The sequence below is a fragment of the Onychomys torridus genome, chromosome 5 (genome assembly GCF_903995425.1).
Source record: "Onychomys torridus chromosome 5, mOncTor1.1, whole genome shotgun sequence".
Lineage (NCBI taxonomy): Eukaryota > Metazoa > Chordata > Mammalia > Rodentia > Cricetidae > Onychomys > Onychomys torridus.
The window spans coordinates 47,544,967-47,572,958 of NC_050447.1; the positions used below are offsets into that span (position 1 = coordinate 47,544,967).

Here is a 27,992-nt window from a genome sequence, read left to right on the forward strand (position 1 = left end):
TACCGCGACGACCAGGGAAGCGTTGGACAGCCAACGACTGAGGACCTTAGTGCCCGAGCTGAGTGGCGGGACGAGGAGTGAGCATGCACCCCGAGGTCTCAGAGCCTCAGGCGGATGGAGCGACGGAACCCAGTCCGGAGGAGTCGGCGGGCGATCACGGGGGCGCGGGCCCAGGGGTCCGCAAAGAAGGTGCCATTGCGTCGGGGAACCGAGGGGGCGAGGGCCCGTGTGCTTCACACATGCCCACCCACGCAGCTGGGAACAACCAGCACCCCTCAAAAATGCCTATCCATACAGCCAGCATCTCACATGCATGCCTTCCCATTAACTATTAATGAATGCTGTACCTTTCTTAATATAATCAATCCAGCACATATAGAACACTATTTATTCCAATGAATGTTTATCAGGTACCACCAGTGGCTGGGAATTGTTTGCATTGAATGTAAGATACGGTCCCCAAACAGTGTTCAGTGTCATCCAACAGACCCCCGACAGAGAGAGTTAATCAGCTCTTGAGGTTACATGCATTTGAGGCTTCTAGGTGCCTTACAGGGTAAAAGTGCTTGCAACACTTGCCTGATAATCTTAGTTTGAACCTAGAAGTGCATAAATACATTGTTTCGAATCTGTATCCCAGCAGTCCTAAAGTTATGTCTGAGGCAGTGACTCCTTGGCTAAATTTTAGTTCTGTGTAACTTGATATTCTTCAAGAAAACTTACTGGTAAATTCTCCGTGACACCAGTTTTTCCTTTTAAATTATTTTTTTCACTGTGTCCTTCCTTTAAAAAAAAAAAAAAAAAAAAAAAAAAAAAAAAGTTCATTTTAGTGTGTGGCGGGGAAGAGGTGTGCAGGTGCCCAAGGAGGCCAGAAGAGGGCGTCAGATACCGTTAGCAATGAAAATGTCTTTAAGGGAGTGCTTGTAGAAAGCAGTGAATTCTTCTGCCTTGAAAATAACACTGACAGCTTCATCCATCAGTAGGGATCATTCTCAGGAACATATATGGGTATTAAAAAAAAAAAAAGCCCCACAAAAAGCACAGGATGCCATTTATATAAATCAAAACCATGACAGCCTAGGTTTGTTTTTTCTTTTGTTTTGGAGCTTAGGCTGGCCAAATCCAAAACCCAATGGAGAGTCTCCTTCCTCAGCCTCCTGGGTGCTGGGACCACAGGCTGAGATTGCCCATACCCATCTTAAATTTTTTGATCTTTACAAGTTGATTCTTCTTTTATTTTACAGAAATTAATGAGACCCAGGAAACACGTGTGGGTCCTTCTACAACATCCTGCCAAAGTCAGAAGCAACAGAGCAGCGACCATAGGTTAGATTGTCGCTCAGGCTATGCAAGAAATGACAGGGGTGATCGGGGCCCCAGGTTTGTGTTGTGTAGCTGGGTAGTAACACGCTACTAAGGAGTACACAGTGATAGCCCTTTAGTCCCTTGCTCAGACAACAACTGAGGAGCCTGCCCAGTTACTACCAGAACAGGCTAAGAACAGCAGTAGCTTTTTAAGGAAGGAGAGGGGGGGTGTTACTTCTATATATTTATGTGTGTGTAGGTAGCCATGGAGGCCCAAAGAAGGTGTTGGGTTCCCTAGAGCTGGAATTATGGGAGGTTATGAGCTGCCTGGAGCGTACTGGGAACTTGTCCTATATCTTCTCCAAAGGCTCTTAATTGCAGAGCTATCTTACCATGCCTCCAGCCCCTAGTTCTTTTTTTTTGAAAAAAAAGTATTACTCGTGTGGGAGGAAGAATATGGAAACGAATGTGTACAGCCATATACCCTGGCACATATATGGAGGTCAAAGGACAACTTGCAGAAGTCCGTTCTCTCCTTCCACTGAAGATTCCAGGGATCAAACTCAGGTCTTCAGGCTTTGGTTCTACCCACTGAGCCATCTTGTCATCCCCCCCCCCCAGACCCCTGCATTAAGACAAGGTCTCACTCTATTGCTCAGGCTGGCTCTCAAACTTATGAACCTCTTGCCTCAGCCTCCCGAGTGCTGGCATTACAAATGTTCACACCATGTCTGGTTCACACCAGTTTTGTTGATGGCACTACTAGAAGTATTTTTATTAGGCCAAACACTGCAATTTTTTAGAAAGCTCTAAGAACTATAAATAAATAAGTGAATTAAGTGAATGAATGAATAAACAAACAAATAAGGGAGGAGATGCTGCTGAGATGGCTCAGATGAGGACATAAATTAGAATCCCCAGTGCTATGCAAACACCCCGGCATCTCTGTACATCTGTAATCCCAGAACTGGGGAGGCTGACTGAGACAGAGGAGTCCTGGGGCTCACTGGCCAGCCATTCTACCCAAATCAGCAGGTTCAGTGAGATACTGCCTCAAAAACCATGTCAGATGTGATAGAGGAGGACATCTGATGTTCACCTCTGGTTTCCCTCTGACCTTGCACACACATGAACATGCAAGAACACATACACACAAACATACCAAAGGAAAGTGGAGGAGGAGGAAGATATAACAAAAGGCTTCAGATTTAGGACTTTAGACAAAATGGATGTAGGAAAGAACCTGAGCTGGTGCCATGGCTCACATCTGCATTCCCAGCAGGGCTGAGGCAGGAGGTCCACAAGTTTGAGGCCAGCCTGGATTGCCTAGTGGGTTCCCAGCTGACCTGGGCTAGAGAGTGAGACCCTATCTCCAAACCAAAGCAAACCAAATACAAACCTTAAAATACATTTCCCCACTGACAAGCTGAAACGAGCCTCTTACTTGTGTTTTGCAATTTAACAGGATGACTAAAGAATTCCTTCAAAAGCTCTGCAAGCAACACAAGCTGTACATCACCCCTGCCCTGAATGACACGCTGTATTTACACTTTAAGGGTGAGTCCCAGGAGAGTCTGTGAGCAGTGTCAGGAGGACAAACTAGAAAACAAGCTGCAGAGGTCATCTTTGTGCTCAGATGCTATTTAAGTGGAGCTCAGGCTTGACTGAATTCATAAAGGGGCTGTGTGGGTCCAAAGGAGCCATACTTGCTGCTGCTGCTGCTTCCTCTTCCTCTTCCCCTCCTCCTTCTCCTCCTCCTCCAACTCCTCCTCCTTCTTCCTCTTCTGATTTTTGGAGACAGGGTTTCTCTATGTAGCCCTGGCTGTCATGGATCTCGCTCTGTAGACCAGGCTGGCTTTGAACTCACATAGATCTGCCTCTGCCTCCCGAGTGCTGGGATTAAAAGTGTGTGCCACCACCACATGGCCCTTGTTTCTTTGGTTGCTTGATTTTTTCCCCCTTGCAATATAAGGGATGGAAGCAGGACCTCACACAGGCTAGGCTAGTACACTGACACTGAGACACAGCCCGAGCTAGCCTCCTTTCCCTTCTTATTTTGAAACAAGGCTCAGCAAATTGCCCGGGCTGCCCTTGAACTCACTTTGTAGCACAGAAGGATCTTGAACTTCTCATCTTTCTGCCTCACTCAACCAAGTAGCAGGGATCACAGGCCTGCACCATCAGGCACATAACTAATTTAATCTCAGTATCTCTCAACCCTCCTCACCCCTACACCCCCATCACCTCCCCCCACATACACACACACACACACACACACACACACACACACACACACACACACACACTGAAGATAGGATCTTTTTATATAGTCATGCTAGCCTTGAACTTGTGGCCTTCCTGCCTTAGTCTGCTGAGTGCTGGCAGTTGAGGCTCCAGTTAGCACAGCTGGCTCAGAGACTGGGCAATTTTTAAAGCAGTGGGGGCAGTTGTAAACCTTGGGCTTTGGAAGGGTATATTGTGAAGGACAGAAGGTTAGGAGGATCTTTCATCCTCTCAGAATGCAGAGGACCTGTGGCATCCTAGGGACTTGGGCTTGGTGTCCAGCCCCACATCTGCATCTGAGCTCAGGTTCATGGCCAGGACTATCCTGACCAGTGATGACTAGGATCCCCAGCTCTCAGTTGGAGCCCAGTGTAAACTGGCTGACCTGCTTATTGCTTGTCTATTTGTTTGTATATTATTCAGGAAATCTTTCCTGAGAGCCTTCCATGCATGGGACTTTCTCAGTGCTGGCAATCCAGAGGTGGATGTGGCAAGGATGGTTTAGGGGTCCTGTTGGGTTGGGCAGGCATGAGTGGGCAGCTACAGGGAGGAGGGCGTTATGCAGGAAGGTACACCGGCTCAGCAGCACACAGGCCTCAGGGTTTAGAAGGACTCCCCACCTGTCTCCCCACTTCTGCCCCTTTGAAATTCTCCACCTGGCATCTGAGCATGAGCAGTGGTTAGAATGATGGGGGACAGAGACTAAACAGGAGGGAAGGAATAGGAGCCAATGTGTTAGGCTAAGTGGATTTGGAGTTAGGAGAGAGGTGCCTACCTCTGTCATATGTCACTAGCTAATAAATCACCCTGAAACTTAGCAACTTCAAATTCATTATCTCGCACAGGTTCTGAAGAACAGGATCCATGTGTGATTAGCTAGGTGGCTTTGGCTCAGGGTCCCTCTTGAGGAGTTGCCAAGTGCCCTCAATTACCTGAACACTGGGCTGGGGCTGGAGAATGGCTCAGTTCCCTGACCGTGTAAGCCTCCCAATGGCTGCCAGCTCCACATAGAGAAGGCTATCAAGAGAAAGAACAATATGGGAATAGGGATCCCAGTTCCAGAAATGACACATGCCACGCTTCTGCCTTATGTGTCGTCTCAGGGCCACCCTTTTCTCGCTGTATCAACACAAGAGCCTGTGATAAGCTGGGGTGGGGACCTGCCATGTAGGAATGAGAAAATGGGTCAGAAGCCTTGGAGAGGTCAAGCACGAAGACCAACAATGGGAATTAGCAATGAGGATGTCACTAGGGACTCCAGTCTGACCTAGAAACTGCTGCTGGAGGAGCTGGGGGAACAAAGGGGCTTTCCCTAGTGACAGTGGAAGCAAGGGACAAGAGTTGGAGGATGGGCCAGAGTGCAGGAAAGAGACACACAGAGACTAGCTCAGCGGGGACCCTGGAAGGCGTGGGTGTGGCCCAGTGCTATAGAGCAAGTCTCAGAATATCCAGGACTACATAGAATGGCCTAGTCTTAAAAAAAAAAAAAAAAAAAAAAAACTTTTTTAAAAAAGAAAGAAAAAGAGGAAAGAGATGTGGGTGTCTTAATCTCTCAAGTGCAAGAACAAGGTGAAGGCAGATCCAATGCCTGCTTCCAAGTTCACAGATGGAAGTCTCCATCTGTGACCTCAGTCTATAGCCCAAAGTAGCCTTGAACTTGTGATTCTCCTGCTGTAGCCTCCAGGGAGCTGGGATCACTGTTGTACCACCATGGCAAGCAGTCTCTCTCTAAAAGGGCACTGATCCCATCATGTGTGCCCCACCCTCAGGAACCCCTCACCTCCCAAAGGCCCCTTCTAACACCATCACCCTGGAGGTAATGGTCTTCTATATCAGAATTTGCAGAGACCCAAAGTGGCAGCCTTTGCCAATAAGCAAAACCAACAGTGTCCAGGCCTCTCCCCTCTGAGCACACAGGGTCCTCACCAGCGCCTCCCCACCAGGGTTTGACCGCATTGAGAACCTAGAAGAGTATACAGGCCTTCGCTGCCTCTGGCTAGAGTGCAATGGTATCCAGAGGATTGAGAACCTGCAGGCCCAGAGCGAGCTGCGCTGCCTCTTTCTGCAAGTGAACCTACTGCACAAGATTGAGAATCTGGAGCCGCTCCAGAAGCTGGATGCCCTCAACCTGAGCAACAACTACATCAAGACCATTGAGAACCTCTGTAAGCTTGGTGGCCCTGCTCTGTACCACATCCAGGCTGAGATTCCAGAGTGTGGGCCGGGAGCCCATGCTACTGTTGCTCATTTGTGCCACCTCCCCTCCAGCCTGCCTCCCTGTCCTGAACACGCTGCAAATGGCCCACAACCGCCTGGAGACGGTGGCAGACATTCAACACCTCAGGGAGTGTCTGCGACTCTGTGTCCTCGACCTCTCCCACAACATGCTGAGTGACCCAGAGATCTTGAGTGTGCTGGAGAGCATGCCCTGTCTAGTAAGTACAGCATGCCATAGGCAGCATGCTTTGGGGTATGCTTCGGAAACATCACCCTCCCTCCTTCCCCTCCTTCCTTCCCTCCTTCCTTCCTTTTCCCTTTTTGTAGTTGTGTGACTTTTCCCTGGGAGACTTGGACAAGTAGCTGGTCACCCCTAATGGGGTACCATCAAGAGAGCAAAGAACGGATTCCACCTAAATGTCAGTAAACCCATGAGTTTACTGGGGTTACGTACAGGAGCATGGGTGACTCAAAGCCTGCATCACTGGGAAACCCACCCAGCACAATGGTACTCCTGAGAGCTGCTTCCCTAGAGCTCCCTGGGTGACTAGCAGGCAGCTCTCTCAGCTGCAGCTGAGTATCTGCCAAATAACATCAGCAAACAGCCGAGATCTGGGAGTATTCATTTTGTTTTCTTCCTATGCCTTGTGTATCTCCTTATGTCTTTTGAGCATCCTGCCCCCCTTCCCTGGGAGAGGCTGTTTCAACCTGGAAGAAATAGCTCCAGAATAATGCTTTCAGCTGTTTCCTCAAGTGGCAGATGTTACCTGGGGGTAGTTCCCTCCCATTTAAAACATTGCAGTGGCTATACTCAATACTTCCTACCAGCCACTCTACTAAATCCCCTTTAATATGTGTATAGAATATATATACTAAATGAATATATGTATAAGTATATGTTAAACACACATGCACATTCTGTCGGTTCTGTTCCCCATTGGTCTCAGAAGTGTTCTAGCCAGTGCTGATCCAGGCATTCCTCAGGGTTACTGTCAATCAATCCCCTTTGAGCTGAGCGCTCCTTCTCTGCTGCTGCTGCTGCTGCTGTTGTTGCATTCATTTGACAAGGAAACTGTGTTGGTGGCTGCACATCCTGGACCTGGACTTGGAGAACTCTGCCACTCCATAAGCTCTGAGGACTCTGGTGTTTCTGGACAAATGAAGATAGTTGCTCAGTTCCGGTTCAGCACCATTCTGTAAGGTGCAGCATGCCAGGCCCGCAGCCTCCCTCTCTGCAAGATGGATTAGTGAGCTCTCATGCTATGTGCCTGGCTGGCCTCACAATGTCTCCCATCATGCTTTGTGGGCTCTATCAGGGGAGCCACATGTGATTGTCTCTAACCCTCCTTTTCCCTCTTTGTGTGTTTAAAAAGAACCTTGGTTCATATAGAAGAGCCAGACTCAGTGTTGGCTCCGAACTCCCCCCTGTCAGTTGTCAGAATGGGTTGAGACCCTCACCACCCTGAGGCTTGGCTCTGTTTGCCTACATCACTGTGTAGTGTAAGGTATGAGCTGATCCTGGCTATCATTCTTCTGTATGTGTGTATGCATGTATGTGCATTTATGTGGAGGCCGGAGGTCAACCTCAGCTAATTGTTCTTCACAATATCTCCTCTTATAAGGACGCCGGTCAGGCCAGTAGGGCCTATCCTAATGACCTCACTCTAACTTAGTTACCTTGTCGATGATCCTGTCTACAAATATAGTTACATTCTAAGGTACTGAGTGGGGAAAACTGGGGCCTGGGGTGGGGGACATGGGACAACATGGGACACTCCAGTCTGTTACAAAAGTGGTCACTTTTTGTTGTTATTTGGAGTTTTGAGCCAGGATTTTTGTGTAATCCAGACTGGCCTTGAACTTGCTTGCTGTGTTGGGGAGGGTGACCTTGACTTCTGACTTTGTGTCTCAAGTGCTGGGATTACAGTTATGTATCCCCCAACATCAGTTAAAAGCGGTCACCTGATTTTTTTTTTTTTTTTTTTTGGTAATGCCTTTAAATCCTCCACATACAATGTAGCCCTTAGAATACTTTTCTGCTTCCTTCTGTGAACTTTGAAAATATAGGCAGGCCAATGAAGAAGCCATGAGACCAGAGCATGGTGTGGTGGTTTCAGTAGGAATGACCCCTTTAGGCTCATAGATTTCAATGCTTGGTCATTAGGGAATGGCACTACTTGACAAGGATTAGGAGGTGTGGCCTTGTTGGAGTAGATGTGGCTTTGTTAGAGCAAGTGTGTCACTGGGGGTGGGCTTTAGGGTTTCAAATGCTCATACCAGGTCCAGTGTCTCTCTCTCTCTCTGCTGCCTGTGGAGCCAGATGTAGAGTTCTCAACTACTTCTCCAGCACCATGTCTGCCTGCATGCCGCCATGCTTCCCACCATGACGACAATGGACTAAACCTCTGAAATTGTAAGAAAACCCCAATTAAGTGCTTTCATTTATGAGTTGCATGGTCATGGTGTCTCTTCACAGCCATAGAACAATGACTAAGAAACATTGCAAGTTGAAAGCCAACTCATTTACATATAATACGGAAATGTTTCCTCAACAACATAGACCACTGTAGATATGAAAAGTGTCTGATGTGATCAGGCAAACAGAATGCAAAAGGATTGAGTCTCATTAACCCTCTCAGCTTCCTCAGGTAGAGTCCAGAAGGTGTACATCTGGCCATGGGAGAGGGGGCTGGGATTACTAGACCAACCTTCCTTACCATATTCTGACCCCAGGGGATCTGGCACCTAGTAGGAAAGGCCTCTCCTGGTGGCCCATACATCCTTCCCAGTCTGTGCCTCTTGGTTTGTTTTGTTATTGTTTGTTTGGAGACAAGATCTCCTGTAGCTAAGCCTGGCCTTCCTCAGCCATTAATTCTTATTTATTGCCCCTATGAATGTTTTCTTGAAATGGGTTCCAGGTAGGAAGAACCAGAAACAAATGGACTGAAGTGTGTTTCGGTGAAAGACAATGAGAAATGCAGTTAATAGAACTATTGAGGCAGGCAAGGGCTTTGGGGGATGCCCTCCAGTATGGCTCCAGAAGAACCCCAGTCCTTCCAGGAGTAGAGAGCAGGGTGGCTGGGCAGTCTGTGTCACTTCAGTGGCACAGCACAGGAGCCCTTCTCATTGTCCTGTCACTGCACCAGGATGTGCAGTGACAGTGTGCAGGATGTCACTGCACCAGGATGTGCAGTGACAGTGTGTGCAAAGTGTCAACTGCACCAGGATGTGCAGTGACAGTGTGTGCAGGATGTCACTGCACTGGGATGTGGTGCTGACATTTCATTTTGCTCAAGAAAATTGTGTTAAGTTATTCTGAGGACACATAATGTTATCATCTTGTGTTTTATTATTACACTATGTATAGTACATGCGTGTTTGTGTGTGTGCATATGTAGTATATGTAGTGTGTGTGTAGTGTGTATGTGTGTGTATAGTGTGTATGTAGTGTGTATAGTGTGTATTTGTGTGTGTGGTATGTGTGCAGTATGTATGTGTGTGTGTATATGTGTATATGTAGTATGTTTGTGTGTAGTGTGTATGTGTGTGTATAGTGTGTATGTAGTGTGTAGTGTGTATTTGTGTGTGTGGTATGTGTGCAGTGTATATGTGTGTGTGTATATGTAGTATATGTAGTGTGTTTGTGTGCAGTGTGTATGTGTGTATATAGTGTGTATGTAGTGTGTAGTGTGTATATGTGTGTGTGTAGGCACAGATATGTTGGGTAGAGAATGCATGTGGAGGTCAAAGGACAACTTTCAGGTGTAGCAGGAATCTTTTTTTTTTTTTTTTTTTTTTTTTGGTTTTTCAAGACAGGGTTTCTCTGTGTAGCTTTGCACCTTTCCTGGAACTTGCTTTGTAGCCCAGGCTGACCTCAAACTCACAGAGATCCACCTGGCTCTGCCTCCCGAGTGCTGGGATTAAAGGCGTGCGCCACCACCGCCGCCTGGCCTTGTCGCAGGAATCTCAAAGGTACTTATTAATAAAATCAAACCTGAGGTCAGTTATTGGGGTGAATGCTGGAAGATCAGAAAAGCAGAATAAGCCACAGCTTCCTCACCTCGCCAGTTCCTCAGCTGGTCTTGTTTCCTCGGACTGGAAACCTGAGTCCTCATATCCAAATGAATCTCAGCTGAACTGCTGCTAGAAGGCTGAAAGCTTAACCAGCCAAATGCTGCTAGTTCCTGGTCTTCATGCCTTACATACCTTTCTGCTTTATACCATCACTCCCTGCGATTAAAGGCTCTTAAAGGCTTGCTTTCTGGGATTAAAGGAGTGAGTCACCATGCTTGGCTGTATCCTTGAACAGATGGATTTCTGCCTCTGGAATGCTAGGATTAAAAGGCATGTGTGCCACCATTTTCTAGCCTCTGTATCTCCTGGCTGTTCTGTGCCCTGACCCCAGATAAGTTTATTAGGGTGCACAATATTTTGGGGAACACAAAACCACCACATTCAGGAGTTGGTTCTCTTCTACCATGTTAGTCATGTTAGGACTGGACTCAGGTCATCGGGCTTGGCAGCCAGTGCCTTTACCCACTGAGGCCTCCCAGGGGCCCCAATTGTCTGACTTTGATAATCAATTTGGCCCTGCATGTTGCTTTGCAGCGTGTGCTGAACCTGATGGGAAACCCAGTGATCAAACATATCCCTAACTACCGTAGGACGGTCACTGTTCGTTTGAAGCAACTGACTTACCTGGATGACAGGCCGGTTTTCCCCAAGGACAGGTAAGAAAGGAGACCTTTGGGTTGTGTGCATTTGAGTGCTTGCCAGTCAGCACACTTGGTAGACTCTCAAGTTTTCTAACTTTTGAGCATTTTCACAAACTGGTAAATACCCTCTGGACCCATTTAATGGTACGTACCATCACTGCCTAGCACAGGAACAGGAGCGCTTGCCCACAGATTTTGTGTGTGTGTGTGTGTGTGTGTGTGTGTGTGTGTGTGTGTGTACCCTGGCATACCTGTGGAGGTCAGCTTGCACTGTGTTGGTCCTGGGACTGAATTCAGGTTATCAGACTCAGCAGCAAACTCCTTTCCCTGCTGAACCATCTCCCTGGCTTTTGTCTCTATCTTAACTCTTGGGACCAATGCTTCTGTAGGCATTTGTGCACACATTCTTGTGCAGACACAGGTTGGATCACTTTAGATAGATATATAGAAGTAGAATTGATGGATCAGATGACAGCCTCATGCTGGGCCTTTGAGAAGCCACCATTTCTAAAATGGCCTCACACCTTCCTTTTCCTTCCAGTACTTTGAGAAGATCTGAGTTTTCTGCATCCTTGCCAAAATCTATCAATTTCACTCCTTCTGTGGGATGCAAAGTGGAGACCTGTCGTGCTTGTAATCTGCACCTCCCTGGTGGCTCTTGTAAGGTGGTTTTTAATTATGCACTGGTGATTTGCATCTGTTCTTTGGGAAATGTGTCTCTGTTCATTTAAAACAACAGTGTGCCTTTCTAAAGGAGCAGTTTTGGCTGAACTAAGCAGGAGTACAGAGTTCCCATTCCCCTTTCAGTTTCCCAGGATGAGCATCTTGCATCCTTGGGTACACTTGTTACAACTGATGAACCAAAGTTGATGTAGGATTAGTAAATCAACTCCAGAAACTTTTGAAGATTTTTTACTTTTATTTATTTGTGTGTGTGTGTGTGTGTGTGTGTGTGTGTGTGTGTGTGTGTGTGCCAGCTGCCTGGTGAGGCCAGAAGAGGGTATGGGATCTCCTGCAGCTAGAGTTACAGGGAATTGTGAGTCGACCAATGTGGCACTGGGAACTGAATTCATGTTCTCTACAGGAGCAGCAAGCATTCTTAACCACTGAAGCATCTCTCTAGCTCCCTAATTTTGAAGAAATGAATGAGTTCAGGGGGCTGAAGAGATGGCTTAATAATTAAAGTGCTTCCCTCATGAGCATGAGAATTTAAATTTGACCCCCAGAACCCACATAAAAAACTGGACACCATGGCATGCACCTGCCATCCCGGCTCTGGAGAGGTGTAGATAGGGCTACTGAACTGCACTGGCCAACCAGCCCAGCCTACTCAGGGGCTTCAGGTGCCAGGAGGAAGCCCTGTCTCAAAAAGAAGGTAGATAGTACCTGAAAAGGAAAGACACCCAAGGTCATACCCTGGCCTCCACACACATAGTCACACGTGTGCACCTGCACACACCAGTACACAGAGGAATGAAGACAGCATATAAATGTTTATAATTTTCTTTTAACCTACACAAGGTGTAAGGAGCCTTTGGATGGCTCGGGTTAAGATGTCATCTGTATGTTTATGGTGTACATACATACACAGATAAGAAAATATGAATTTTTTAATAAAAGTTAATTCAGACCTGTATCCTCCTCCCAGATCCCCCCTACCTCCTACTTCTCTGCCTCCCAGGGTGTCACACTTCCTAGAACTCATTATTTAGCCTAGGCTGGCCTCAAACTCATGGCATGGCAATCCTTCTGCTCAGGTGCAGACAGACATGTGCCCATGCCCAGCTCCCAGTTCTGTCCTTTGTCCTTACCTAGGGCATGTGCAGAGGCGTGGGCCCGAGGGGGTTATGCAGCTGAGAAGGAAGAACGGCATCAGTGGGAGAGCAGGGAACACAAGAAGATCACAGACAGCCTGGAAGCCTTGGCCATGATCAAGCGGCGGGCTGAGGAGCGAAAGAAGGCCAGAGACAAAGGTACGCCCCAGGCCAGAGCTATGCAAGCTTTTCCCATGAGCCTGGTGTACAGGTATAGAAAACATACAAAGGCCATACATTTCCTGCAGATAGATCACAGATTAATGTCAGAACGCTTTGCTAGACATACAGTTTCCTCATTACTTCTTTCTTTCTTTCTTTTTTTCTTTCTTTCTTTCTTTCTTTCTTTCTTTATTTATTTATTTATTTATTTTGGTTTTTTCGAGACCGGGTTTCTCTGTGTAGCTTTGTGCCTTTCCTGGAACTGGCTCTGTAGACCAGGCTGGCCTCGAACTCAGAGATCCGCCTGGCTCTGCCTCTGGAGTGCTGGGATTAAAGGCGTGTGCGCCGCCGCAGCCACCACCCAGCAGTTTTCTCATTTAATGAGGGAAGCTGATTTGCATGCTAGTGGAATGGATATGCTTGGTTATTTTTACATAAAGAATTAAACCTTGGGAGCTTCAGAGATGGCTCAGAAGTTAAGAGCACTGCTGCTCTTGCAGAGGACCGAGGTTTGATTCCCAGAACCCATATGGTGACACAAGCATCTGTAACTCTAGTACTAGGGGATCTGACACCCTCTTCTGGCTCCCATGGGCTCTAGGCACCCATGTAGTACACAGACGTACATCAGGCAAAACACCCATACACAGAAAAACAAAAGGGAGGCTGGGCGATGGTGGCGCACGCCTTTAATCCCAGCACTCGGGAGGCAGAGCCAAGCGGATCTCTGAGTTCGAGGCCAGCCTGGTCTACAGAGTGAGATCCAGGAAAGGCGCAAAGCTACACAGAGAAACCCTGTCTTGAAAAACAAAAACAAACAAAAAAAATTATAAATGAGAAAACTGTATGTCTAACAAAGCATTGTTCTGACATTAATCTGTGATCTGTCTGCAGGAAATGTGTGGCAACATCAACAACAAAAGGGAATGACCCCTGGCTGGCTGGCGGGTGTGTTGGGTGCAGAGCATCTGCGGGCATTCACGGTTGACTGACACTGTAGTTTCATGGTTGACAGCGCTGAAGCCCTAAGAGGAGGGCTCAGCATGAAGGGCAGAAGCATGCTTAGGACTGCTCCAAACACTGGGAAATCCTGTCTTAACCCCAAGCCAAAATTCATCCGGAGTTTTTTGAAGCAGGCATCCTAATTAGTCTTAACAATAAAATCCTGGAGTCAGGGCGATAGCTGAAAGATCAGAGCCACAGTCACCGCTTACCTCTATGAAATCTCAGACTCAAAGGAGGGGATCCTGTCTCTACAATCCTTATATTCCGGTCTCCACCTCCCAAAGGCTTGAGATCCCAAGTGTTGGCATCAAAGGTGTGAGCCCCCACTGCCTGGCTCTGTTTCTCTTTTAGACTGGTTTAATCTCTTTGTGTAGCCCAGGGTGGCCTTGAACTCCTGATCTTCCTGCTTCCTCCCAAGTGCTGGGATTAAAGGTGTGTGCTGCCACTGCCTGGCCTCTATGGTTAACTAGCTCTGCCCTCTGATCTGCAGGCAAGCTTTATTTGTCAGACACAAACAAAATATCATACAACAGTTTTTAATTTTTAATTTTATGATTGTGTGTGTGTGTGTGTGTGTATTCATGTAGGCACAGGTATGTTGAGCATGAACAAGGCCTTTCACAAAGTTCTGGTCCCTTCCTGAGGCAAGGGCTTGTCAGCAGCTGTCAGCCTGTGTGACCCTGGGGTCACACTCAAATGACCTTCATCAGCAGGACTACCTTCCAGTCAACCTAATAGCACATCCCTGTAATCCCAGCTCAGCCTAGAGGCCAAGGCAGGAGGAACATGTGTCTGAAGCCAGCAAGGCCCTGACAAAATAGAAAAGAAAGGCTTACTTACAGTTTCAGAGGGTGAGTCCATGACCATCATGGTGGGGATCATGGCAGTAGGCAAGCAAACATGGTGCTGGAGAATTACCTGAAAGCTTACATCTGATCCACAAGCATGAGGCAGGAGGGGGATGGAGAGGGGAGAAGAGCACTAACTGGAACAATGGGGCTTTCAAAACCTCAAAGCACACCCCCAGTAGCACACCTCCTCCAGCGAGGTCACACCTAATCCTTCCCAAGTTCCACCAACTGGGGACCAAGCATTCAAACATATGGTCCTATGGGGGGCCATTCTCATTGAAACCACCACAGTCACCATGCCTGGCCTCTTCTGAACTGCTTGAAAGTAAAGGTAGACTGTGCTTTGGGTAGACCCCAACTCCTTGCGTGCCATGTCCTTGGGGCTCTATGTTGTGTTCTTCATGGCAGAGTGCTGCCCATTGAGCTGTGAGCAGAGTAATCCCTTATTGGAGGCATTTATCTGCCTTTAGTTATCATATGAACACTCCCTCCACACACCTATTGTTTTTTAAGTTGAAGTCTCACGTAACCCTGCCTGGCCTCCAACTTGCTATACAGCTGAGGATGACCTTGAACTCTGATACTCTTGGCTCTACCTCCTAAATTTCAGGATTACAGGTGTGCACACCATGCCTGTCTAATGCTTTGATGAACTGTGCCCAACAACTCCCTGCACTCAGTCTCTCAAGTTCATGAACAGACAGGTTCTCTTGTCCTCTCAGGCAGCTCCAAGTTCAACTCTGGACTTTACTTCTCTAGGGGAGACACCTCTGCCAGACAGTGAGGAGAGTAGTTCCACCAGCCCAGAGGCCCAGGAAAAGCCACCCCTGGGAGAAACCCAGCAGAAGATAGAATTGTTTGTGAAGGAGAGCTTCAAGGCCAAAGATGAACTGTTCCCCGAGAAGCCAGGTGGAGAAGAGGAGCTGGCTGTGGTGGTGAACAGGACAATGGAAGATCCAGACCTGTCTGGGAGTCTGGCTCAGTCCCAGGCACCCTTGGTGGCCACTCCTGAAGGTAAGGCAGCTGAGATAATAGAGGGTAGCCCATTGCACACAGCTATAGCCTCTGACCCTGCACACAGCTCCTGCCTCCATCTTCCTATACCAAATAGAAATCAAGACAGCCTCACAGTCACACCCACAGGCCAGTCTGATCTAGGCGGTCCTTCACTGGAGGCTTTCCTCTCAGATGAGTCTAGGGCCCAGAGTCTAGGCTGTCTGTTACTGATAGGTAACCCCAGGATGCCACAGTGACCGCCTTGGAACATTTTGTCCACAAGGCCATAGATATAACATTCAGTCAGTGAATTAGGGTCAGTGGTTCCAGTGTGGGGGCTCAGGTGTCCCAGGCTCAAGAGAGGCAGGAAATACAGGACAGAGAACAGGGCACGGAGGAGGCATTCAAAGGCAGTCTGGAGAAGAACAGGAGGCAGGGAGCTCAGGGATACCATGCTGTGCATCAAGAGAGGCAGGAAAGGGAGGACCATTGGTGGGGTGAGAGCACCAATGGTTATCCAGAGGGAAGCAGGAAGCAGGGGCTTCGGCATGGTATCGGAAAGCTACAGCCACCGAAAGAAACCTGCTCTTGGTGCCCTGCCATGCTCATCAGCTATGCATATGGCTCTTCTGGATTTGATGGGACTGTGTGCCAGGATGTCTGTCTGGGGACATGCCTTACTTTATTGCTTATGTAACAAGGGAAGGCTGCTGTGTCTGGCTCAGGGTAGGATTGTCAGACCTGTGACCTGCCTGTTCTGAGCTTCTGGGAAAATTTTCTGTTTAGAAAGGGTCTGCTGTGGCTTTCCACACATGGACGTGCTATGGCTGGCATCTGAAGGCTTCTGGGTTCAGCATGTAGGGTTGTGTCACCACCACGACTACAAATGTCATACACAGGATGGACTTCCTGGCTTAGCCACTCCTCTCCTGTGCCTAGCCCAGATGGAGGGGACAGTGAGTGAACAAACCACACAAGGACAAGGCTTAGGAACTTGGCAAGAAGGACCTGGCAGAGGAGGTCCTATAATGTTTCTACCCATCCAGGCAGCCTTGCTGTGGTAAGTGGCACAGGTCCCTGGCCCTGGAGAGCAGGTGGCCATGTACTTGATGGACAGACAGTGCAGGCTGGCAGAGAGGCCTCCACCAGGGCTGGGCTGCAAGGTTGTCCTCTCTGGGCTTTGGAAGCAGCTATTGTCCCAAGCACGTCCCTTTCTTGCATTAAAAAACTGACCATACAGGACACCGTGAGGATGTAGCTGCGTCCTTACTCTGAGGCTGCCTTACCTGAGGCATGGTATGTACTAAATGTTCTAAGATATGTAGGCTGTCAGGCTGTCTACTCTTAGCTTGGCTGCTTCTGTAGACTCACCTCCTGTCACAGCAGGGTCAGCTTCTTCCTGTCTTTCCTCAGCAGGAGGTTGGGATGCAGCCCTGTCCTCAGTAGAGGGCTCTTGCAGGGTACATTATGGTGGCAACCACACCCAGGAAGGTCTGCCCTTCCACCTTAACCTCTAGCCTGTTGCCCCAGCCTTTGTGTCTGACATCAGTGCTGGGGTTAGTAACTTCTCACTGCTGTTCCTCAGAGTCCATGTCCTCAGTGGCGGCTACTGATGGGGCCAGAACCGAAGACACAGAGGCCATTGCCCTGGACACCAAGGAGAGGCTTTTTATCGATGTGAGCAGGGGGCTAGACAAGCTGAGGGTGGGGTTCTGCCTTTGTGGTCCTCACTGTCTCCCCAGTGAGCAGGTACAGCACAGATACGCAGGCAAACCCCCAAGTCCACCCTACTCATATTCAGGTTTTAGAGCCTGGTCCATTTACCTCCCCAGGCTGTGAAAGCCACACTAGAGTTTCCAGGGATATTATAGTGCAAAGCGGTTCTGTGGTCAGCCCTGGAGTCATACATCACTGAAGCCTGCTGGGCCGCACACCCACAGTCTGGCAGGTGGCTCCAGCCACCTCATTGGCTGGTCCCTACTCTGGCTTCCTGTTGGTTCACCATGGTGTGATTGTCTAGTGTCCCTCCCAGCAAAGGTTTCAACTGTGTCACCCACCCCTCCCCAAAGCTCCTCCCATTTAGATGACTATATATATATATATATACACACACACATATATATGTATATATGTATATCCTGCCTGCAAGGCATGAGAAATCACACAGTGTCCCATTGCCCCAACAACTGTAATTCAGGGGGCACGAAAACCCATGTGGGCTGGGGCTCACTGTCTGCTTAAGGCCTAAGCTTTGCATTCAGAAACTGACCATACAGGACACCGTGAGGATGTGATTGAGTCCTTACTCTGAGGCTGCCTTACCTGAGGCAGGGCATGTACTAAGTATTCTGAGATATGTAGTATGATCATCTCAATATTATGGAATAGCAACTGGAGAAACAGAGAGGTTAAGCAACTTGCCCAAGACCAAACATCTAGGAAGTAGTGGTGTGGTTTTCTAGTTTTCAGGAGGTACTTGAGGCTCAGACTAATGTATAAGAGGTACTTCTGAGTTCCAGTTCCCCATGACACAACAAAGTGAAGAAGCTGTGACAGTCTTCCCATTGGTTAGGTGGCCGGACTTGAAGTGGTAATATGGCTTCAAGCATGCCAAAGTCTTCTGGTGGGCACAGGTGGGAGTTACTGAGGGGCCTTGGTGATGGTTCCCTTAGGACATCTTGTTTCCTGTTGACACTTTCTTCCATTGGGTCTCTTGATGACACGTGGTCACTGGCCCTTTCAGGACCTGCCTGACTTGGAAGATGTTGATGGCATGGACATGTCTATGGAAGACCAGACAAAGGTCAGCATGCTCTTCCCTATATCCCAGAATAGCCTCAAACTTGTGGCAGCCCTCCACCTGCCTTGGCCTCCTAAGTACTGGAGTTATAAGCAAGTACCATGCCTAGTTCTTTTGCTTTTGAGATAGGGTCTCAAGGTGCAGCCCGTGGCTGGTCTGGAATTTGCTGTAGACCAGGCAGGCCTCAAACTCAGAGACCCACCTGTCTCTACCTCCTGATTGCTGGGTTTACAGGAGTGTACCACCATGCCTGTCCCTTAAAGGCCATTTCCTTCTCATAAAAGTGAACTGCCCTTCTGAGCACAGTGACCATGTTTCCCTCACTGAGGAAACAGCCACTCTCTGGCCCCTCTGAAAGCTCATTCAGCCACTTGGGCTTTCTGCTGCATGTTCTATTAGTGGCTGCATGAAACGAACTGGGGTGTTGCCTTATGCTGTGTTCCTATGCAAACCTCCCCAACTCATCTACTAAAGCTGTACCCAGAGGGAAGGCACCTGACTCTCCCCCCAGGCATAACCAGGAGCCAGCAAGCCACTGTGTCAGCTCCTATCCCTAGAAGAGGCTTCGGAAGGAGCCTGTGCATGAGATCTCACATCCAAACAGGCACACAGGCCACTACACTGTGGGAACTGGGGTCCAGGAACAAAGTCCTGAGGAGTTGCTGGGCTATGGGGTGTGGCAGAGGCTAGAATCCAGACACCAGTAGGGTGTGGTATAGGAAAGCTGTGTGGATGGGGAGTAAGCATGGGAAAACTGGCCCAAGTGTCCTTCCCAAGGCCCTGTACCAGCCTGCTTTCTCCCTACCCCTGCACATGCTTTTCTGTATTGTGACCATGGGAAAATCAGACACGGCTCACTCTCTCTCACCAGGAAACAGGCATCCCGAAAATCCAGGTTGTTTCCAGCTTGAGTGATGACAGTGACCCTGAAGTGAATGACTCTTCTCTCCCCATGCTTGAGCACACTCCCACAGGCTCTACAGGTGTCCTCTCAAACATATTTGCAGTCTTCAAGGACTCCTCCAAGGCAGCCAGGGTGCCTCTCACAGACATATGTAAGCCAACAGCAACAACAGAATTGGAAAGCCAAGGTCAAGTCTTCAGCACCACCCCTCCACGACCCCTCATCCAGGAGCTGGAAGAGGATGGGAGGGGAGAGAATGAATCTAACCAGTCACCACCTGCCCACTTTAGTGAAGATGGAGACAGCCAGCTGCCTGAAGCCACCCTACTAGGTAACACCCCAGAGGCTACTGTAGGGAGGCGAACCAGAGGGGTGAAACAGATGGGAGTTTCTGCCCCATTCATAGGTGACCATTTGGCTGTGGTGTGTCACCTGGCCCTGTGATTCCAGGCCAGAGGCTCTGAGGAGGGAGGGGACCACAGACACTAGGGCTAAGTGACAAAAGCACTGATGTTTGTCAATGAAGGCACAGCAGCTTAAATCACAGGGCTGCTGCTGTGTGCAGGTGCACAGGGCAGTCTGGGCAGCTAGTCATTCCAAACAGAAGACTAGCCCAGGGTTGGATGTGCATTTTAGGTGAGTACTCGCCTTTGGGGTGGTTTATATTCCCCATTCCTCTTGCCCAACAGTAAGGGACATATCTGAAGGACTCTGTGGCTGGCCTGGACCAGTCCAGTCAGTGCTCAGCAAGAAGGGCAGCTGTACCCAAGTCCTGACTTGTTCTCTCCTGCCTCTTTAGGAGACAGAGCTGAGAATGAAGTACAGTCTTCGTTGGACCTGGGGGAGCCCAGCCCCAGGGCAAGCCTGGAAGATATTGAATTTGGCTTGGACTGAACCCCAAGGCAGTCTACAGTTAGACTAGCAGTGGTGAGGTGGAGGCTAGCAGTGGTGAGGTGGACGCAGGGCACTCTTTCCTGTGTACCACAGCTGGTGCACTTTGGGACCCTGTACAGCATGTGCTCTGCAGCCACAGCTGTGTGCCTTGTACCCAATGCATCCGTTTCCCTGGTTACAGACCCCATGATTACATAAATACTTTAAGACCCACACAAGTCAGCATGTTACTGGGATGCCAGTCAGATTCCATTGGGATGAGACCAGAGACTCCACCCCACGCCACTACGCTGTCAAATGTGTGTACATCCCCAAGAGTAGGGCTTTACACATCAGACCTGGAAAGGTCCACAGAGACACCATCTTCTCAGCTCATATGACCATCCAGCTTGTGGCCAGTGGACAGGTTTATTCAGTCCCTGAGCCAGAGCCAAAGTACCAACTCCTACAGAGCCCATGTGGACTATCACACAAACAGTCCCCAACAGCAGCTGCCGACCCACATTGTGCCACCACAGGAGGCCATTTCCTTTGAGGGCAGGAGGCTAACACTGACACACAGGCTCTACTTTCCAGCAACTCCGCTGCAATGAGACACAGGGGGAGGCTCTGCCCTGGGAAGTGTATCCAGATCCCCAGGCCACAGGAGCTGCCCCTTGGCCATGGCTGCTCAGAGCTTCTGTGGCATGGATCCTGACTTCTGTTCCATGTACCCCTGAAAATAGCAGTGTGTGACAACCCACACTGGACAAGTGGAGGACTAAGGACCCATGGGGTCCCCACATCAGTGACCCTGAGGCAGCCTCTGCAGCCAGCACTCTGGAATAACCTGCTATCAAATACATGAAACAGACTTGCTCCCCATTCCTTCAGCTGGGCACACTGTCCTTGGGAGGCAGAGATTCTGCCCTGGAGACCATGTTGGCTAAGCTCAGTGCAAGGCTCCAGGATGAAGGCTAGGTTTTCAGGCACGGCTCTCCATATTCAGAAACCCATTCGTGGTTTCTTCCGGGGAGGATGGGAGCCAGAGAGGACAGGTGCTTGTTGCCTGAAGGGCATGGACCGGAGGCTGGAGGCCTGGGAGGGCGGTGTAGCCACAGGTCCTGGAGTGTCCTTAAGTGGCAGCTTGGCCATGTAGTCCCGGAGGGTCTGCCGACGTTCCCGCTGTACACCTTGGGCCCACAGCTCCTGTGTCAACTCCTGGGAGGGCGGGGTACCTGGAGGCTGAGGCCAGGCCTCTGAGGTAGAATGGTCTTGGCTACAAGGGGGGCTGCTGGTATCTGGGAAGTCCAGGTAACTTGTAAATGAGGAAAAAGTACTAGCCAGCTGAGTCCGGCGCTTAGGCCGCTTGGTCTGTGTCTGGGACCCTGAGGTCTGACTTTGATGCCTTTTCCACCAGGAGGCTACCCCACCTTCCCAGGCTTCTGCCAAGCGCTCAGTGAGCTCATCCTGCTGGCTGCAGTGAGGTGCAGGGGGCGGCTCTGCCCTGGGGAGTGTACCCAGATCCTCAGGCCGCAAGAGCTTCCCCTTGGCCATGGCTGCTCGGAGCTTTTGTGCCATGGTCTGGCTCTTCTGCTGCTCCATGTGGCTCAGAAAACGACGGTGGGAAAAGGTGGGGGCGGCCCAGACGGGACAAGTAGGGGGCAGTTCCATCAGGGCCTCCACCCAACGGCTACAACGGACAGTGGCCTGAGGGGTCCAAGAGGATTGGTCCACAGGTGCCACTGCCCTGGATGCAGGGCCCTCTGGTGCTGAGTGGTCACGTGGCTCTCCTCCAAGACTAGAGGCTGGCTGGAGGCGCAGGTGCTGATAGAAGACGTCCCCAGCTGCTGACAGTCGGAAGAGCAGAAGTGCTGGGGCCGAGGCCCAGGGCGGGGCAGCAGCCAGACCTAGACAGGGAAGGAGAAGAGCTGCAGGGCCTGGCAGCTCCTTCCCACGCAGCCCCAAGCCCCTGGTGCCCAGCCTACCTATGACTGGTGCCTCCAGACGCTCCTGCAGCTGCTGCTGCCTCTTGGGTTCCAGTGGAGGAAAGGCGGAGAGGGAGTCAATGATGGAGGGCAGAGACTGAGGAGGTCCTGCCAGCTGGGGCATGGAGGTCCCCTCTCCTGGAGGAAGGACAGAGAGCTAGGTATACCAGCCCCAGCCCCTTCCCCAGCCCATCTCCAAGAGCCTCCCTCCTGCCTGGCTGACCTGCTATATGCAGCAGCTGAAGCTGTCCACCCTGGCCCCCCAGTAGCAGGGGCCGTGGGTAGCCAGGGCTAGCTGGGGGTAGCAGGCGGGCAAGCAGGGGTGCAGACGGTAGGCCGTGGTCCCACTTGAGCATTGGCACCAGAGGGAGACGCTCATCCATCAGGTATATCGAGAACTGAGGAAGTGGAAGAGGTGAGCATGGCTGATGCCTGACACCAGCCTTCCAATAACCTTTTCCAGGCCACACAGCCTATAGGAGGTACCCAACGCCCAGAAGAGGTCACTCCTATCTGCCTTCAAGTCCCTCTCAACTTGGCCTACCAAACTTAGAACATGTATTTCCTGGGCAGACAGCACCATCCCCAAAGGGTTCTCACTACAGACATGAAGAAAACCTTGCTCCCAGTGGTAGACTCTCCATGCACCTGGGACCCTGAGCTACAGTCAACCTCTGCCTCCTCTCAGGTTCTGATCTGATTTGGCAGATGACCGAGTTTGCCTGCCCTAGTGAGGTCACATGCATGGGGACCCAACACTCCCTGGTTCCTCTGGCTGTGTATCAGGCCTGCTGGCAGGAACTCTGGTGAAGCCTGAGTCAGAGCCCAGGGAGGAGGCTGATGCTCACCTGGGTGCAGACGAGATGCAGAGAGGTACAGGTGGGACCTGGCTGCCCAAGGTACTGGGCAAGTAGCACCCGCTCTCCTTTCTGGCAGGCAGCCTCTGCTCCGGCACGGAACAGCAGCAGCCCACAGCCTGGGGGACCCTAGGGAAAGTGCAGCACAGTCAGCCAGAGCCTCCAGGCTGGAGATGGGCCTCCTGCAGCCCATCATTTCTGTTGCTTCTCGCCCCCTCAACCCCTCACCCCCTCACCCCAATACCTGAATGTCGACCATCTTCACACCTGTGCGGTCACCCACAGTCAGCACCCGGGGGTGGGCAGTGAAGTCTGTCCAGCGCCAGGGAGAAGGATCACGGAAGACAAGCGTCTCAGGGTCCTTGTAGACTAGCTGCAGCCTTGAGAAGGAAGGCGGGTCGTGGGTGTGGGTCTGGTGGGGCTTAGGGGCACAAGCGTGTTGAGGGGCGGGGCTGGAAGGAAGATTAAGCCATGGAACAGAAGATCATGGTTCTGTTTTGGGGTGGAAGGTTGTAGGGGGAAAGGGAATTAATTACCCATCTTGTGGGGTCCACAGACACACAGCTCCAGAACGGCTGCAAATGGCCATCTCTCCTGGCAGGTGAGGGCTACAGGGCACAGGGCGCTACGTCATGATCCAGAAACCCAGACTTCCTCCAAGCCCTTGTCCTTGCTAGGAAGCCAACATGTCTCACCTGAGGCTAACACCAGTGGCCCCCTTCTCCACCTGCAGCACCTGCAGGGGTGCTGGGAGCCCCTGCTTATCAGTCTTCCACAGGGCACAGTGGTAGTCAGAGCGGGCGGCCAGAAGTGCTGGGGAGGACAGAAGGTCAGGCTCGCAGTGTGTGTACGGTGGAGAATTAGGTCAGGCTCGCAGTGTGTGTACAGTGGGAAATTAGGTCAGGCTCGCAGTGTTAGGTCAGGCTCGCAGTGTGTATACAGTGGGAAATTAGGTCAGGCTTGCAGTGTGTGTACAGTGGGGAATTAGGTCAGGCTCGCAGTGTGTGTACAGTGGGAAATTAGGTCAGGCTTGCAGTGTTAGGTCAGGCTCGCAGTGTGTGTACAGTGGGAAATTAGGTCAGGCTTGCAGTGTGTGTACAGTGGGAAATTAGGTCAGGCTTGCAGTGTGTGTACAGTGGGGAATTAGGTCAGGCTTGCAGTGTGTGTACAGTGGGGAATTAGGTCAGGCTCGCAGTGTGTGTACAGTGGGAAATTAGGTCAGGCTTGCAGTGTTAGGTCAGGCTCGCAGTGTGTGTACAGTGGTAAATTAGGTCAGGCTTGCAGTGTGTGTACAGTGGGGAATTAGGTCAGGCTCGCAGTGTTAGGTCAGGCTTGCAGTGTGTACAGTGGGGAAATTAGGTCAGGCTTGCAGTGTTAGGTCAGGCTCGCAGTGTGTGTACAGTGGGAAATTAGGTCAGGTTTGCAGTGTTAGGTCAGGCTCGCAGTGTGTGTATAGTGGGGAATTAGGTCAGGCTCGCAGTGTGTATACAGTGGGAAATTAGGTCAGGCTCACAGTGTGTGTACAGTGGGGAATTAGGTCAGGCTCGCAGTGTGTGTACAGTGGGGAATTAGGTCAGGCTTGCAGTGTGTGTACAGTGGGGGAAGGAGCCAGCTGGACAAGGAGTAGGAAGGGGTGAGGGAAGGGAGGGGAAGGAATCTCACTTTCTCCCTGGACAGTGCTGGTCACCACCTGCCGTACAGGTCCCCGAAGCTGCACGTGCCCAGGGTCCTCAAGGACTCGGGGATTGCCACCTGAATTCACACTGACCTCCTGGAAATCTGAGCCTCTGGTTAAGGACTGGGATGGACTCTGGTCACCCTCTCACTCTTCCCCTGGACCACTCTGTGCATGGCCTCAGGATCCCCATCAAATGAGGAAGGATACACAGCTTGTCCAAGGTACCTCCACTAGGGTAGACCAGCTGCCCAGCCCGTGCTGTCTTTCCAGGGAGCCAGGCCAAGGCACCCCCAGTGAAGGCCTCATCCAGCAGCAACTGCTCCCACCGAAAAGCCAGCTCTTCATGCAGCAGCCGCCCCATAAGCACCGACACTGACCTGCTCAGGACAGGACCCCCAAGGATGGAGAAGCGACGAAGCCGGTGGCTGAGGAAGGCCCAAGGACACCTAAGGACAGAGCAGCAGAGGATGGCACTGGGACAATGCAGGACAAGCGGACAGCCTCTTTCATAGCTCCCTAGAATACACCCTACCCTGTTCCTGAACCCCAAACCCTGAATATTTCAGTGCCTCCTAGTGAGTGACCCACAGAGAGCTGAGAGGCTCCAGCCTGGCTCACCAGTCTTTTCTAGGGTTTGTGGTACTTCAGACACTGACTCCTTGGAATAAGAAGCCACCCTGTTGCTACCTGAATTAAGTCAGACGAGAAAACAGAGAGCCCTGGCAACACTCTGGGTACCTGGATATATGTGGGCCTAAGATCCACCAATGATCAATTCTCTTTTCCCTTAAGCTGCTTGGAGCTGGGGATTTTGTGAACTCGTGACTCATGACCATCGGCTGGAAAAGCCACTGTGACGAAAACCTGGTCTGTGTCCTAGATCCTTCCACATCCCATCACCAGCCAGGCCTATCCGTGGCTGCTTTCTCACTGGCTACTTGCCCCCAGGGCTGGTGTCCACCGAGGTCCTGAAGCAGCCTCTTCGCGCTGACTATGGTCATCTTTTTCGAGTAGCCCTGCAGGGAAGGCCTGTCAGCTTTGCACTCCTGGGTCTCACCAGAGAGGTGGCTGACCCTTCACCCAGTCAGTGCTACCTACCTTGTTCCCCTCCAATCTGAAGTTCTCCAGCATGAGCTTCCCCAGGGGTGCGAAGGCTATGTCCCCATGGTCCCACAAGAAGTGGCTGAGCTGTGGGGGGAATGGCTGTGTCACTCAGCACAGGCCAGGCTGTGTGGCACAATCCCACCCAGGGACCACTTACCTGCTCAGTAACATCCAGCCCAACCTGAGGCCGGAACTGGTAGCGGTGACCTCCCCGGAAAAGGAGATCCCGAGGGGTCATGCCAGGTTCCCAGGGATCTAAGGGGAGAGAGAGGTCAGAGAAGAACCTGAGAAGGCATGGAAACACAATAGTATCTGGAGGTATCCAGAGCCTGGAATGCCTGTGTGTATGTGCGCGCGTGCGCGTGCGTGATGGCTGAGGTCCCTGGAGGGAGCCCAGAAGGAGACGCTTACCATGACCAGGAGGCAGCAGGGGGAGAGGTCCTGGTGTGGTTGGCTCCCATAGCAGGTTCTTGGCCAATGGTGACGTCCCATCCTAGGAGAACAGGACAGCAAAAACATGGCAGAGGTGCACCCCTTGGCTACAGAGCTGTCACTCAGTGCTCATGACAGCTCTGCAAAGTCGGTCACTTCACTGATACAGAAACTGAAGGAGGAGGTCGCTGTCACTTGCCCCAAGTGAGCGTCAATAAAGAGAAGGCATGGACCGGGCGGTGGTGGCACGTCCCTCCCAAGATGCCAGCAGAAATCCTGCCTCACGTCCCGCCATTCCACTGTTCCAGTAGAGCCAAGGCCACACAGGGTCTGCTTGTTGGTACAAGCTCTCCCACCTTAACTGGCAGTTCCTGAGGTGGCTCCTAGGCCTGTAAGGACCCTGGCACAGAAACCCTGGCCAATAAGTGCCTGCTGGATCTGGGGAGAGAGAAGGAGGAAAGAGGAGCCACAGCCTCTGTTGAGCGACTATCTCTGGATAGCAGGGTGGCCTGTGCACAGCAGGAGTAGCATCTGTTTGGCCGTCTTCCCCTACCACCTGTGCCACTGAGTGTGAATGATGAGTGGGGACCAAGGGAAGGGCCCTATTTCCATCCTCACCTTGCAGTTCTGTGGCTGGGACCCTGGCAGGGTCAGTGCATCTCTCCAGCTGCACATGAAGGACAGGTCAGGGCCATCAGTCATGCCAAGAGGACCAGCCATAAACAAGGAGGGGCGCAGAGAGCTGGGGAAGTCCATCCTGGAGAGAATGTATCTAGGGTCACACATGCCTTCATTAGGAGTCTGAACAGTGCCCTCAGGGGAGTCTACTACAAAGAAGCAGGTAAAGACCAGACTATGCAGCCTAATGCCAGAGAGTAAGAAGGGCCTCAGGAGAACTACTCACTCCCCCCATCACAGGGGAGGGGACTGATGGACAGGTGAGGGTAGTCAGGGAGATAGCTCTGCACACACTTGGGTAGAGGGTCCAGGGAGAATGACTAGGGAGTGTAAAAGGCTCTGAGGCAGAAAAAGTGAAGAGCTAGGTAACCTCAGAATATACAAAGAGGAGAGTGTGGGGGATGAAGTGTGATAAGCACTTTGTGTGACAGTGGCAGGCAGACTATGCTCCACCCCTCTGTAGACAAGGGCTGAATATTATTCCTGTTTTCCCACTGCCGATCATAGGCTTCTCTGAAAATGCCCACGTATCGAATAAAAATAAGAACTCTCTTGGGTTGGGGATTTAGCTCAGTGGTAGAGCACTTGCCTAGCAAGCGCAAGGCCCTGGGTTCGATAATCAGCTCAAAAAATAAATAAATAAAAACAAAAACAAAAAAAGAACTCTCTAGAACAGCCGTCCTCAGCCCTCTTTCATCCAGGCTGCTGCCTAAGACCAGCGGAAAACATAGTTACTTTACCATTCATAACAGTAGCAAATTACAGTTATAAAGTAGCAACAAAGGTAATTTTATGGTTGGGGTCATCACAGCTGTATTAAAAGTGCGCAGCATTAGGGAGGTTGTAAACCACTGCTCTAGAAGCATTAGCTGCTAATCAGCCCACATTTTTCGAAAATTTAAATCGAACATCAGCAACAAGAGCACCTGCTGAGCTCTAGCACCTGCTAGGTGCGGCATAAAGGCCCTGAATTTGAGGAGTCTGAAGAATCGGCGTGCGGTTAGCTTCTTCACATGTGCCAGAGGGGAGACCCGGTCCTGAGGCCGCCCACCCTCATCCCAGGGGTCCCGAACAAGCCTCAAGGCCGGAGCCCGCCTGCCCTAGGTTTCTGTAGACACGCGGAACCGCCACGTGCTCACATTACCCCCACCACCACCACCACCACCACCCCGCGCGCAGACCATGCTGGTTCCCGGTGACAGTCTCACCTGATCCGAGGGCCGAAAAGGAGCCGGAGCGCCACTCATCAGCTCCGCAGCCCAGAACGCTGGAGCATCCACGGCCAGACAGAACTGTTTTCCGGACTAGGCCGGAAGTGCTCCCTAGAAAC

At 50.8% G+C, this 27,992-nt stretch overlaps 2 protein-coding genes across 5 annotated transcripts; one reads left to right on the forward strand and one right to left on the reverse strand.

The window, feature by feature from the left end:
• The first annotated feature begins 9 nt into the window (after positions 1-9).
• Dnaaf1 (dynein axonemal assembly factor 1) lies at positions 10-20,781 on the forward strand. 3 transcript variants are annotated; one of them, XM_036188230.1, is made up of 12 exons: positions 10-189; positions 1,245-1,380; positions 2,771-2,862; positions 5,532-5,753; positions 5,857-6,023; positions 10,414-10,535; positions 12,336-12,493; positions 15,112-15,366; positions 16,934-17,025; positions 18,092-18,151; positions 19,020-19,383; positions 19,852-20,781. In XM_036188230.1, exons 1-12 carry the CDS (start codon positions 84-86, stop codon positions 19,944-19,946), a joined length of 1,869 nt encoding a protein of 622 aa, XP_036044123.1. In that variant the 5' UTR covers positions 10-83; the 3' UTR covers positions 19,947-20,781. The 3 variants fall into 3 exon arrangements, with proteins under 3 accessions (XP_036044123.1, XP_036044124.1, XP_036044125.1); XM_036188231.1 differs by having other exon boundaries at positions 1,245-1,326; XM_036188232.1 differs by lacking the exon at positions 1,245-1,380 and having other exon boundaries at positions 139-189.
• Taf1c (TATA-box binding protein associated factor, RNA polymerase I subunit C) lies at positions 20,271-27,966 on the reverse strand. 2 transcript variants are annotated; one of them, XM_036188227.1, is made up of 15 exons: positions 27,871-27,966; positions 26,603-26,741; positions 25,964-26,045; positions 25,710-25,807; positions 25,547-25,636; positions 25,391-25,464; positions 24,656-24,894; positions 24,433-24,549; positions 23,466-23,583; positions 23,307-23,378; positions 23,015-23,150; positions 22,762-22,899; positions 22,137-22,311; positions 21,914-22,051; positions 20,271-21,835 (listed from the first exon to the last, which is right to left on the reverse strand). In XM_036188227.1, the coding sequence occupies exons 2-15, from the start codon at positions 26,738-26,740 to the stop codon at positions 20,931-20,933; spliced, it is 2,520 nt and encodes an 839-aa protein (XP_036044120.1). In that variant the 5' UTR covers position 26,741; positions 27,871-27,966; the 3' UTR covers positions 20,271-20,930. The 2 variants fall into 2 exon arrangements, with proteins under 2 accessions (XP_036044120.1, XP_036044122.1); XM_036188229.1 differs by having other exon boundaries at positions 26,603-26,756.
• Positions 27,967-27,992: the final 26 nt, after the last annotated feature.

Excerpts from the sequence above, each read along its gene's own strand:
- Dnaaf1 (XM_036188230.1), top strand. The coding sequence starts at position 84 with ATGCACCCCGAGGTCTCAGAGCCTCAGGCGGATGGAGCGACGGAACCC. Across the intron at positions 2,863-5,531 it reads GCTGTATTTACACTTTAAGG|GGTTTGACCGCATTGAGAAC; the intron begins GTGAGTCCCAGG and ends CCTCCCCACCAG. Across the intron at positions 19,384-19,851 it reads GCCTGAAGCCACCCTACTAG|GAGACAGAGCTGAGAATGAA; the intron begins GTAACACCCCAG and ends CTGCCTCTTTAG.
- Taf1c (XM_036188227.1), bottom strand. The coding sequence starts at position 26,740 with ATGGACTTCCCCAGCTCTCTGCGCCCCTCCTTGTTTATGGCTGGTCCT. Across the intron at positions 25,637-25,709 it reads GGCTGGATGTTACTGAGCAG|CTCAGCCACTTCTTGTGGGA; the intron begins GTAAGTGGTCCC and ends TTCCCCCCACAG. Across the intron at positions 23,151-23,306 it reads CTGTGGACCCCACAAGATGG|GCTGCAGCTAGTCTACAAGG; the intron begins GTAATTAATTCC and ends TTCCTTCTCAAG.